The sequence below is a fragment of the Hakea prostrata genome, chromosome 8 (assembly GCF_041222555.1).
Source record: "Hakea prostrata isolate BN-2017 chromosome 8, UWA_Hpros_2, whole genome shotgun sequence".
NCBI lineage: Eukaryota > Viridiplantae > Streptophyta > Magnoliopsida > Proteales > Proteaceae > Hakea > Hakea prostrata.
In genome coordinates, this window is record NC_142607.1 from 36,932,553 (window position 1) to 36,946,788 (window position 14,236).

General features: G+C 36.1%; 1 protein-coding gene across 2 annotated transcripts in view; it reads left to right on the plus strand.

Annotated features, from left to right (window-relative positions):
* The first annotated feature begins 12,935 nt into the window (after nt 1-12,935).
* Nucleotides 12,936-14,236, plus strand: part of LOC149007719 (6-phosphofructo-2-kinase/fructose-2,6-bisphosphatase-like) — a 77,948-nt gene continuing 76,647 nt past the window's right edge. For both annotated transcript variants that reach the window (XM_089166557.1, XM_089166558.1), the window contains exons 1-3: nt 12,936-13,338; nt 13,438-13,501; nt 13,584-13,879. In XM_089166557.1, the coding sequence (XP_089022683.1) occupies nt 13,150-13,338; nt 13,438-13,501; nt 13,584-13,879 (549 nt within the window). In that variant the 5' untranslated portion in view covers nt 12,936-13,149. The remainder of the gene's footprint in view (nt 13,339-13,437; nt 13,502-13,583; nt 13,880-14,236) is intronic.

Consider the following 14,236-nt stretch of genomic DNA (forward strand, 5'->3'; position numbering starts at 1 on the left):
ATAACTTTCTATGAAACCCCAAGAGAGGTTCAGGTACCTGAAAATAATGAAGAGATCTCGATTAGTTATGTCATTGCAGGAAAAAGATGGAACCAAAAATATAAAGTTGTCGACAACAATTTTTGCATATAATGTTTTTGTTGAAATAATGCAACAAGACGAGGATCTTGAATATAAATTTGTTGATAAATATAAATCAAGAAATTATTGGCCAAAATGTAGAGACGCAATTCAAGCAGAATTGAATTCGCTTGAAAAATAAAGTTTTTGGACCTATAGTCCAATATCTGAAGGTATAAAGCCAGTGGAGTACAATTGAGTTTTCTGCGAAAAATGAAATGAGAAAATGAATGAAATCGTGGTATATAAAGCATGAATTATGGCACAAGAATTTTTGCAGATGCCTGGCATTGATTATATGGAAACATGTTCTCTTGTGGTGGATGCAATCACCATCATATATCTTATTAAACTGGCAGTATATGAAAATTTTGACGTGCATCTAATGGATATTATTACAGCCTATGACTCACTCGAGTGTGAAATATATATATGGAAATCCCTGAAGGATTCAAAATGCCTAAAGCACATAAAAATTCTTAGGAAGTTTATTCAATGAGGCTTCAGAGATGATTATGACATATATGATATAATCTCCTTAGTGGATATTTACTAAATGAAAAGTATAAAAATGATCCAATTTATTATTGTGCCTTTATTAATGATATGGATCTAATTTTAGTAAGTGTATATGATGATGATTTAAATATTATCGAAACTCTTGAAGAGTTTCCATAAACAGTAGATTATTTGAAGAAAATTGAAATGAAAATCTTGAAAAGACAATGTTTTGTCTTGACTTGTAAATTGAGCATTTGACGAATAAAATATTCGTTCATCAATCAACTTATATAGAGAATATTTTGAAGAGATTTTATCTAGATAAAATATATCCATTGAATACCCCAATGGTTGTGAGATCGCTCAATATAAAGAAAGATTCATTTCGACCCCAAGAAAATAGTGAAAAATTTCTTGGTCATAAAGTACCATACTTAGTGCAATTGGAACATTAATGTATTTTGCTAATAGTATAAGACCAGATATAGCATTTTCTATAAGTGTATTAGCAAGATTTATCTCTTCTACAATACGAAGACACTGAAATGTTATAAATCATATATTTCAGTATATTCGAGAAATTATTGACATGATATTATTTTATGAATGTGAACGTCAACTTACTTGTTATGCAGATGCAAGATTTTTATCTGATCTATATACAACTAGGTCTCAAACAGGCTATTTATTCACAAATGAATGTTAGTTATTTTATATTTGGTTTAGACCAATGATACAACACATTCTGGAAGCATGAGTCTTCTGCTAGAAAAAAGGGGTTTGAACAATATTATATGAAGATTATGCTGCATGTATAGCTCAATTGAAGCGATGATACATCAAAGGAGATAGAATGATACATATTTTACTGAAATTCTTCTTCATTCATGGTCTTCAATGAAATGGTGAAATCGATGTTCAACAAACTCGTTCAAGTGATAATTTGACAGATTTATCTACTGAGAAGTTGCATACTTCAAATCTTGAGAAGCTGGTATATGATATTGGAATGTACGTACTTAAAAATACTCAATGATGTTATCATCAGGGGGAGTAAAATACGTGCTGCACTCTTTTTCCCTTAACCAAGGTTTTGTCCCACTGGGTTTTCCGGGTAAGGTTTTTAATGATGCAGCTACCAATACGTATTATTTAAATATATATACTCTTTTTCCTTCACTAAGATTTTTCCCACAGGGTTTTTTCTTAGTAAGGTTTTAACGAGGTACATTATCTATTGATGGACATCCAAGGGGGAATGTTATAAATAATATTGATTATGGGTTTCCATCACCCCCCAATAGACAATACTTCCAATTGAAAATCTCAACCACCTCAACATACAATATTGGTGATTCACATTCCCATCTTAATTGAAGATTACAGTGATCTCAACACACAATGTTGGCAATCAATATTTCCATTCCATGCACATTCTATCTTGGGCGGCAATCTATCTTTCCACATCAAGAATATCTTATTGTGTGCAAGAATCATATATTGTATTTCCATATCAGAGTAGATGCTCCTTCTATTATAAATATGTAATGCACTCAACTGAATGAATCACTTCTGATTGATCTTGTTCTAGTTTTCTTCTTTGTCTCTGATATATTCTCTTTATTTTATAACAGTTTTTCTTTTTTTTTTCTTTTTTTCCCTTTTTTTTTAAACATAGATTAGGGTTTTCGCAATAGAATAAATACGTAGCGAACAAAATTAGGCTTTGGTATTACCTCTCGGTGCCATCTGTGTGGTATCATGGCTCAGTGTGATTTTGCAATATGATATATGCAGTACCTACAAAGTAATAGAACACTTGGATCACAAGTCCTCTCCCCGTCAAATGGGTTTGTTTTTTCGGTCCTTGAAGGAGAACTCAAGCAATGTAATCAATAGACTTAGCGGCAACCAACATGGTATCTATTTATAGGTAAAGAACTCCATCCCAAGTAATGTCAATCTTAATCCCAAACCCATCATCGTCTTCTACCTCCCGAAACCCAGAACCCTACAACTGCAACTATGATTTGATATTAACTTGATCGTCCACAACTTAAAAAATTGTTGTTCTCTCTTTTCATGTGCTCTTTGATTGAATGTTCAAAATTTATTTTTTATATTGATTATCGTACTTCTAGGTAGATAAAGTTGTCATCCCTTATCTCTTAACAATGGTATACCAATGGTAATCCAACGGTAAACTAGCTAGCTTGTAGGTTGGGGGATTCATCAACAAGGAATCAATCAAGTTGAAACTTTGGTATATTACTTTGTAATGCTCTTGCTTCCAAAGGTGAATTTATCACAAGTGCAGATGAAAGTCTTTATTGTGACGTTACAGGTGATTTGGATAGAGTGAAATAAATAGACAATCGATGGAGATACCGTGTCAAAACATAAAGATAAGCTGGGTGGTGACAGTTGCAAACTGACCAAATCAATTGATCAAGTGGATCTAATAATATGTGAAAGACTACAACTGAGATAAATTCCAAAATTGGTACATGATCCACTAGTAGTGTATTGGAACGCACCTCAAAAAGGGTGGGTGAAACTTAATATCAACAGAAGTTCTTTAGGAAATCCAGGTAAAGGAGGTGCTAGTGAGGTGTCTAGGGATGAAAAGGCAATGGTGCCTAGTTAAGTCATTCAAGAAAGCCTTGGGTGTTTGCACAAAGTTTTTTTTTGAAGATAGAGGTTGCAGTGGCAGGTCTTGAATATGCAAGACAGTTGCAGCTTGTGAGGATATGCATGGAAGTTGATTCAGTGGCAGTAACAATGACGTTTCAGCAAAGAAAAATACCCTAGTTTTGTTATAAAAAATGGTGTGGATTGTAGATGTATTTTGATATGGTTGAATAAAAAAAATATCCCATTGCTGATTTTTTAGAAAAAGAGGCAGCAACGTTGCCAGTTTTAGATATAGATATTAATTGGCCAACTCTAATGGTCAAGGTTAAGGAAAGAGATGCAACTCATCAACCGAGATTTAGATTTGAGTAGTGGTTATGGTAGGCTCTTAGTGTCATTTGGTTTAATGTATCAATAACCTATGTTTACTGGTGAAGTCCAGGAATTAGTTAGCTTGGTTAGCTCTCTTTGACTTTGTTCAGGTTGGTAAAGATCAGATTCCACAGATGTTGATGTCGCATCTTCGGTTAATGCTGCTTTTTCATGGTTTTTACTTCAACCAAAAAGAAATGAGAATGAACCTTGTTTAGTGAAACAGAAAATGTTTGAAGTCGTCTTGTTGCTTGATGTTCAACTAAAGCAATGAAAAAAGACTTGTTGTTTGATGCATTTGCAAACAGAGAAAGGAACTGAAAAACACAAACAAAAGTGAGAGCAATTGCCAATCAAAATGCTACGTAGGGTCAACAATAACTCAAGATTATCAGAAGGAAATGGTTTGGGATGCGTAGGAAAGACCTTGATATAGATTTGAAGGAGCTCCAAGAATGAGATTGTGTTCTTGAAGTCATTGGTAATTAGTGCTCCTCTCCTCTGGTTGTGAGAGAGTGGAGTTGCTAGTATGACAATTAACCTTTCTTGTATTGTATGTGTTAGGCTCAGTGGAACCGTTAATATGCAAGAATACACCAAGAGAATAAGAGAACAAGAAGACAATATACACAAGATTTGATAACAGAGTTCTGTTGTTAAACATGTCTTCAAGGCTCAGATTTGAAGCCCAAATGCACTATCGAGAAGAGAAGAATTACAACCTTAACTACCCTGTGAAGAACAAGTAGATCCCTAACAAAGGAACCCCGAAACTTGCAAAACTAGCAAGATTACACACCTAAAACCACAGAGAACAGAGAGGAAGAAGATGAACGCGAAACCCTAGTGGAGCAACCACTATCACTCACAGACTAGAAATCCTAACAATTGCATGAACCAACCCAAATAACAAATATATACTCCAGTCTGAACAGTTAAAATATGGCGTCGGTTCAACAATAGTACAAACCAAAAGAAACCAATTAAATAGAATTGAACCAAACATTAATTGAGCCCAACTATGAATTACAGATTAAGCCCAAATATAAATGACTTTTGAGAAGAAAAAAAATCCTCTTGCTTCCACTAACAATCACTAGATTCGTGGATTTTTATTTGCGGCAGCAGCAGCCGACGGTCTTGATGGAGCCACGTAGGCAAGATATAATCCAACGGTTAAGAATCATATGACAGGGTTATAGTTGTAAATGTTAATTTTTATTTTTTATATTTTAAGGTTTAAAGTATACAAATTTACAAAACGAAGTCCCTCCAATACCCGACTCCCCTCGCCATCAAAGCAGTTGTTTATGTCACTTTCTAATAGGATGATTTTACCTGCAATTAGCTCCATAGCTCTCACCTGTAATTTTTTATAGCTTTTGCAAAAACCCTTCTGATGTTTTCCTCCTTTGACCCATCATTGTCGTTATCTTCATCATCACCATTATCAAAGCTAAAATCTTCTAAACCCACTTCTTCTTGGGTTTCCATGGCATCAGGCGCATGGTTAGTAGAAGAAAGAGGATCTGGAACGACAGCAGGAACAATATCAACAACAACTGCATCAGGAGCCACAGGGGAAGAAGGATTGACAACAGGGGCACCAGTATTATCACAAGCAGTAGAAGTACCAAAATAGTCTCTTGCAAGTTTTTCGACATTTTTACCAATATTAGTGAAGTAGTTGGGGAAACTGGCCATGATGTCCTACCACTATGAAATACAACTATCTAATCTCCCGAAAACATTTCCTTCCCAGTGACACGGCCTTGACGTTGGAGGAGATCATCGGCGGTAGGTGTATCGACTCTCTGTAACACAACGCCGCCCACTGGGCAAGATTGTGAACACCGAATGTTCTGCGAATGGAAAGCTAACCAAACAAATAATGGAAGCTTGACTGTTCTCTCGTCTCTGTGTGTGTCTGTATAAGGGAAGAGACTAAGATTAAGAATTCAGTCCAGAAACGATGGTTGAAACTTGGACGGAAACAGAAAATGGAGTAGAGGGAGTAAGGTATTGGAGGGACCTCATTTTGCAAATTAGTATACTTAATAAACCTTAAACTGTAAAAAAGAAAAATTAACATTTACAGCTATACCCCTGTCATATGATTCTTGACCATTGGATTGTATCTTGCCTACGTGGCTCCATCGGGACCATCGGCAACGGCTGTTGCCGCAAATAAAAATCCCTAGATTCACCATTTTTTATTGGATGAATAGGAAAACCCCAAAATTGTATATGGCAACTGTCATTAGTTGAATGTGAAACTCATATTTGGGAAGGAATCATGAAGATAGAGTTTTGGATTTCACTCACGAAAGAGAGAGGCTTCCTATAGTGCAAATAATAAAGGGAAAGATAAAAAAGTAAAACAAGTTAGACACAATCTCTACTATTGCTCTAGTACAGACCAAATAGAAGAGGCTTTAACTATAGAAATGAAGGAAAACATCATAAAATTCTAAAATCTCCCAAACCTCAAGCTCATATGTTTTGAACCACAGGTTCAATGCTCTTCTATCATCATCAAAAAATATTAGGCCAAAATTGCAAACTTACTAAATCTAGTTTGTCATAAATATTCAAATATAGTTAAGAAACATGACACCAATAATTAGGTAGAGTTTAAAACAGAACTAACTAAAGTAAAATGGTCAGCTTTCAACAAAAAAATGGATTTTTCAACTAAGGAACTTAGCCTTAACAAACTCAGCTAAAAAAAAACTATCACTTTCTTAATTAAAGTGTAACTTTTGTTTGCATGTGGATGATATTTGTGTGTCCACGTATGTGACTAGGTCATTTTAGATCCAATGGCTGAAAAGATCAAAAATGTAGTCATTGAATCTAAAAAGGAACACATTGCATATAGGGAGAAAAAAAATCCAAAGGATTTTCCAATTGATTAACTTTAACTTTATCAATATCAATATTAATCAATGTATGAGATCTAAACAATCACCACCCTAAAATTTTGGGAGTAGTTTTCATATATGAATGAGTAGAAAATACTTTTTGGGAACAACAACATTGGAGTCTCCTACGCATTTCTTTCAAGAACCCCCTCAAGGTATAGAGGAGTTTCTTCAAGTGGATCGTTTGACCAGCTCTCTTTAAATTGATTTGGGTTTTTTAACCCCGTTTTTGTATATAAAAAAAAGAAAGTATTCTTTGGCCCAACCAAATCATTGGGACTTAAGGTTATTTCATTTTGTAGGGTGAAATTATTTTACAGTTAGCAAAACGAGTGGAATTTTTGTAAAACCCACATAGTCAACCAAAGTTTATCAAGTATTTTTTTAGACATTGTTTATAAACCTAATATTAATATTAATATTGATACTAGTATTGTTATAATTTGGTAAGAATATATACTATATTATTATTGCTGTTACTTGTAAACTAATTCCATTATGTTTGAAAATTAAATGGCCATAAGGATAAAGATATAGATGTCCATTCAATGGAAAATAACCCTTAAAATTTATGGACAACTTGAATATCCGATGAGTGCTAACTCCCAAGCAATGCCATGATCATTTAGGCTGGCCATTTTGTTAGTTTTCTGCCAATAAAGTGTAGGTGCCTCAAGAGTTCACAAGTTTTGCTCTCTTATTTTTACATTGTGCTCTAGAGACTTCCTTCTTCAAGTATGGGTGTATAAGATTAATTTTTATACTAATTTTTCTACAAATGTAAGAAAAGCCTAACAATATCATTAAGTGTAAACGGTACAATATCACATCAAAGTGAATGGTTCTATCGTTGGGATAGTATCTCCTCAACGGGGGCATAGGCAGGGGTGTCCACTCAACCCTTACCTATTTATTCTTTGCCAAGATGCATTGTCATGTCACCTGCTTCTTGACCTCCCCGAAATGCACTCATTGGAGTTAGAGTCGGCCGCAATGGGCCTTGCATTAGTCATATGATGTATGTCGATGATATTATGATCTTCGCTCTTGCTCTACCGGACAAGGCCCTGTCCATTTACCACATTCTGAAGGAGTACGAATTCGTGTCGGGGCAACAACCCAATCTTGGAAAGTCTAGTATTGTGTATAGTCCAAGCACTCTAGAGTAGTCTAGGCACTCCGTCTCCTTCATCCTTCATGTGAAAGAAGTATCTTCACATGGTTTCTACCTCGGGTTACCTTCATCCTTTGGGCATTCCAAGAGACATATTCTCTTGTATCCCCGCTAGGTAAGGAGGTTCTTATAAAGGTAGTTGCATCGAACCTCCCCCTTATGCTTTGTTAGTTCTCCTTGCAAAGAGTATTCATCACACACTCAATGGTTAGGTTTGAGATCTCTAGGGGTGAAATAATCAATCAAGGGGTATCCCTTGGTTAAAATGGAGTAAAATATGCCAGAGTAAGAGAGATGGTGGATTGGGATTTCGTGAGTTTGGAAATTTCAATACAGCTCTGTTAGCACAACAGGGGTGGAGACTGTTGAATGATACTTCGAGTCTTTGGGCACAAGTAATGAAGGTTAAATACTTCCCGTCATGTTCTTTCTTGGATTCCTCTGCTCACCATAGCGGTTCATAGGGTTGGGCAAATATCTTGGTGGGGCAGGATCATATTGTGGTGGGAACTATACGTGGCATTGGGAATGGTAACACCACTTATGTTTTGAAGGACCCATGGATCCCAATAGTTCCTCACCAATGTCCTTCATTTCAAATTCCATGGGACTCATCCTAGTTAGTTGCATCTCTTATTGATTGGAGGTATGCTCGTTGGAAGACCGATGTAGTGGGGTCGCTGTTTTCAACAAATGAATGTAATGTCATCCAAGTCATTCCACTCTTATCAGCTATAACACTGGACAAGTGGGTATGGGCATTCTCCTCTTTTGGCATGTTTTTTGTTCAAATGACATATCATTTGGCTTTGTTTACTAATTCGTCGGTGACCTTAGAGGCAGGTAGCTTATCTCGAAATCCTTTTTGGAAACTTATTTGGGGGCTGAATGTGCAACTGAAAGTAAAGATGTTCCTTTGGAAATGTGGGCATGACATACTCCCTATGGCTTCTAATCTTTGCCGACACAGTCTTCTTCCATCTAGTTCCTTCCCCCTTTGCAATAACAATGAAGAATTTGGTTTGCAAGCACTTCTATGTTGCCATTATGTTGCTACTATTTGGAGGCTTTACCCATTGTGTATCAATGTCTCCGCTTAGAACATCTCCTCTCAACAAGATTAGGTTACACTCCTTCAATGCCTAAGGAAGGGAGTTTGACCTCCTTTGGACTCAACTTCTTTGTCACATTTGGAAGCGACACAATGGCATTATCTTTGACCATCGTGACCCAATTGTGAGTCATGTTCTAAATCAGGTTCAGTCTTTAGTTGTGGGGTTGTTGGAAACTCTCTCCACTCCCCTAAGGGAGGAGTGCAGCCCTCCCCCCTTGCTTTGGTTTTAGATCCTCTACCTGAAGCCTTCTTGGTCTATAGTAGGACCTGGCTCGTTTGAAGGTGGGCGTGGTTGTATCATTTGGGATGCGATGGGAAACTTTGTTGCAGCGAGATGACATCATTTCAATCTCTCTTTGCATGGTGATTGAGGTGGAAGCTATTCGTGATGGTTTGAGACTAGCTTGTTCCTAGAGGTTGTAGCAGCTTCAACTGCTCTCAGATTGTCTTCCCCTCATTTGTGCACTGAACTCCCCCCTGTTTTGCTTGATTGGTGCTCGATGGCATTGGTAGAAGATAAACAAAAGTCTCGTTGTTACTTTTTAATCAATCTTGTTTCTCTTCCTTAAAAGATTTAGTAATCTCCTTGCACATTGTTTGGCATTAGGTGCCTGCAGGCTTAAGATGTCTAAATCTTGGTGGATAGATCCACCTTATTTTATTGCAAACATTGCTTTTGTTTTGGGTGGGACACTTTGAATAAAATTTTTAGTTCTTTTGACGACCAAAAAAATAAAAAATATATAGAAAAATACAAATTGCACACTTTAGTGGAGCTAAACTCTGGGTTGCATGCTTTTAGTGCCGTAAATTATAGATTGCATGCTTTAGTAAATACAAGTTGCACACTCCTAGGATTCCATTAAGTCATGAGCAAAATGACCATATTAACCTCGTTAAAGTCAAATGACATAACTACCCCCATTAAAATCCACCTATACCCAACCCTTAGGCTGGTGAAGGGATTCTCCCTTCACCCATCTTCTACCTATCCTCATTGTAAATTGCCCATCACCGCCGTTGGCGACCACTGCTCCCACTGCTCCCACCCTCTCTTTGTGTCAACTGCCACATCTACCAAAGTTGAGAAAGCCTAACCCTAATTGAAGCCAATGAACAAATTTGTTCTTGGGGTTGAGAAAGCAGCTATCTAGGCAAGGCATTAAATTTCATTGAAAGTAGGCATCAGATGGCACTGGAAGTGAGGGACAACCTTGAGTTTGTGCACACAATAGAGTAAAATGATTCCGGTAATGGGGAGGAAGAGGGGTGGGGGTGGGAGGAAAGGTTGGTAGAGTGAGTTATTGGATTGGGAGGATGGTGGGATTGATAAGAAAGCGATGCCATTCTTGAAGCAAATGTGGCAACAGAGAATGTGGTGGTTTTGAGGTTGCGTAGCTAAACCAGGCGAGGTGGTGTTGGTGGTTTTTGATTCTGGTTCATAAATGGAGAACTAGACGGTAATTGTAAGTAGAAGAAAGGCGAGGTATTGTTATTGTTTTTTCCATCAACGCTAGGCTTTGGATGAATTCCCTTATTGAAGACTCCATTAATGCGACAACGACTGTTGGTTGTTCTCCATCTTTCAACCTTTGTAGCTACTACTGGCTTCTTGGTTTTTAAGTAACAAAAGAATGAAAAGCAAGAACGCAAAATCAAGCAAAAAAGATCAAGTAATTCCACTACTTTAGGTGGACAAATTGGTTCTCGATTCACATTTTGATATCTCCACATAACTAGAGAGATAGACCTTCGTTTATGGAATATTTCAGTTTCTCAAGTGGTGAGAGAGAGAGAGGTGGGAGCGGGTGGTCGCTAGGGGTGACGGTGGGCGATTTCCTGCGAGGATAGGTAGAAGATGGGTCACCCACCTAGAAGGTTGGGTATGAGAGGGTTTTAAAAGGTTTGTTTATGTCATTTGACTTTATGAGAGTAATACATTCATTTTGCTTATGACTTAACGGGGATGGAATATCAGGAGTGTGCAACTTGTATTTATTAAAGCGTGTAATTTATAATTTAGGGCACTAAAATGTGCAACCCAAAATTTAAGCCCCACTAAAGCGTGCAATCTGTAATTTTCTCAAAAATATATTACTATATTTTTTTTATACACTTATGAATAACAAAAGTAGATCAAACATTTCTTGTAGATCTGGATGTGTAAGATTACAAATTTTAGATTCATTTTTATAAAAATATTAGAACCTGATAATATTATTAAGACCCAAGATTATTACTATTTTTTTCTTTCTTTTATAAAATACGATTATGAAATGGCAAGAGTGGAGGCATTTCTATCTATTACTAAAAAAAAAACGAAGTAGAGGCATTTATTGTATCCCTCAGGACCTCACCATCATAAATCCACCTGTAAACTAAGAAACATTTTATAATTTATAATCATTTTATCAATAGATATTATATTATTATTTTTAATTTATTAAATAAAGTATTTCAAGTCGATTTTTGTCAATGGATGGTTTCAGGTCACCACAAGTCCCATTCATACCGTGGTTAGTGTATTTTGTTGGAGAATAAATAATAAATTTCGTATAACTTATCTATAATTTATCTTGTAATGACTTTATTCTTGTAAGATCATTTATTTATTTATAGTAGATTACAATTGTTGTTTTTATATTCTCAAATATAAAATATAAGAATTCATTACAAAAGTGTCTTTTTTTTAGATAATAGTTGAAAAAAAGAAATGTATACATAGATAAAGTCCAACAGTACTAAGCACGCCATTTTTAACCAAAAAACCAGAAAGAAAGAAAAAAAGCATGCCATTTTCAATTTGACCATAAGGCTATGTTTGGATGACAACCAAAAACAGGACACATTGAAGCAATTGGTTTTTTTTTTAATAGAAATTTTCAATATAAATTGTTTTCTAAATTCAATTTGTTTTGAATCTTTACCTTATCATCATCTTGAAACTAAATAATGGTGAATTGTTTGTTAAATTCAAGAATTTTTACATGAGCCTTTTTCGTTTATATTGGAAACTTAGTACATCCCCCTTAAAATTGAAATCTTACAAAATCCCCTCCATGTTTGACACCGTTAGGTTTTCGTTAGTTTTAACTTTAATTTAACAATTTTACCTTTATTTGAATAAATTTATTTAAATACTAAAAAAATTTTATACGAACCCCTCCATTTCAATTTCAAACACTCAACACCTCCCTAAGATCAAAATCTCAAAAAACCTTTGTCCACACTTCACCCTGTTTGTTTTCTTTTAACTGTGATATGATTTTATTTTTTCACCCACACTTAATAAATTCATATAAAATGATAAACACTATTTTTAATATTCATTTTAGAATCCTAAACAATATTTTGATGTCACTAGATTATCCCAAATTATTTTGACCGGAATTTTTTTCAAATTAAAAAGCTCTTGCATGATCGTTTTATTAGTCAATGGCCAATGTGGTCATATAAACAAATTAATTTGCATTTAATTTGTTTACTGGGTACCTTTACTAATGGTGTGAAGTGTTAAGGTACTTTGTAAGGTTTTGATTTTAGAGGGCGTACACCATGTTTCCAATGAAAATGAAAGGGGGGCTTATGTAAAAAAAATTCTTACAAATATTTTTTAAGATTTCAAATAAATTTATAAAATGAGGGTAAAATTGTAAAAAAAAAATTAAAATAAAAGGAAATTTGATGGTATTAAATGTAGAGGGAGGCTTCGTAATATTTCAATTTTGAAGGAAGTCTGCTGAATTTTCATTTAAAATAGAGGAGGCTCATGTAAAAAACTTTAAATTCAATTTGTTTTGGACAACGTTATCCTCTTATGCTCCATGCTTTCCTAACGGCTTTTGTCAAAGCCTCATGGGACCCTCTTATCCGTTAGATGCGGGCAGAAGAGGTTGTGTAAATGGCACATCATATAAATTCACATAAATTTTCAAATCACAAGGCTCAAATCCATTTCAAGGTGGGACCACATATGTGTAGGTCCAGCCAATTATATCTCTTCGTTCAATCCGTGTTATCGCGACACTTGGAAAATTCTTGCGATGCCACGTGTCCTCTATAACCGGATTTGTTCTTTCTCATTTAGTCCCCTTCTCTGGTCTCGTGCTTTCTCGCTGTCTTTTACTCTCTTGCTTCTCTCACGGTTTCACGTTGGATCTTCCCATTTCTTGTTCGAATCGGATTGAAAGCAGAAGGTTAAACCTAGGAAAGCTTAATGCAACTGAAAATTTTGAAACAGAGTTACAGAAAACAAATATCGAAAAGAATCGAATACTGAGAAGTTTCAGGAAAACGATTGAGTTTCAGCCATGGGTACAGTCGCTTCAATGAACACCGGAAGCTCTCATGGCAGCGAAGAGCGAGAAGAAACGATGGACCATTCGGGCGGTCAGCTGTATATCTCTCTCAGAATGGGGAATTACAAATATAAAGGCGATCTCGTGCCTCATGTTTTTGGTTCAGTTCCTCTCGTCGGTTCTTGGGATCCGTTGAATGCTGTACACACTTTCTCTGACTTGAATTTCAGTTTCAAGTTCAACACTTTCGGTTTTTTCAGAAAGTTGTATCCTGAAGTAGTTTCTCTTGAATATTTTCAGCTCCCATTGGAACGCGAGTCGGCTTCAATGTGGGAATTAAGTTTTGTTGTTTCTCCTAACCACGGTAACCTGTTCGTCTATTTTCTATTTGGTTATCTATGCGTGCTTGTTTTCATTCTCTAATCTGTGTACCGCTTGTGAAGCAGAAACTTTGGATTTCAAGTTTCTTTTGAAGCCAAATGACAGTAGTGTGCCTTGTATTGTTGAGGAGGGCCCAAACCGACTCCTCACGAGGGGTGCCTTGCAAGGAGATGCCAGGGAGGCTTTGTTCCGAATCAGTGGAGATGAGGTAATTGAGTATCGTGTCTTGATCAATGCTGATAGTGTTTCTCCTTTTGATCTTGCGGCTAGTTGGAGAGTTTACAAGGAGAATTTTCAACCTTCGACCGTTCGTGGGATTCCTGACATAAGCATCAATGCAGCACCACGGACAGATGCTGAGGTATAAGTTATAACTAGGTTTCTATTTGCTTATCCATGCATATGTATTTTGGTTTTCATCGTCTGGAATGTGGATTACTTGTCATTCTGCGTATGTTATTTGTTCATATGTGTCTTTCTATTCTAATTACCATTCGCCCCATTCACATCTGGATTATAATATTTCTCTTTGCTGCAGAATATTGTTTCAATGGCTGATATTTCTTGCGGCAACTTATCAACTATTGTTCTAGATAGCTATCCAATCACTTGTTTCCTGCCAAGTGTGCCAAGTGGATTCTTATCTGTTGGGATTGTTTCCATGTGGCCATTGTTTTCTGTACTGAGTTGTCTGTGAATCCTCTTGGCTTGACTGTGT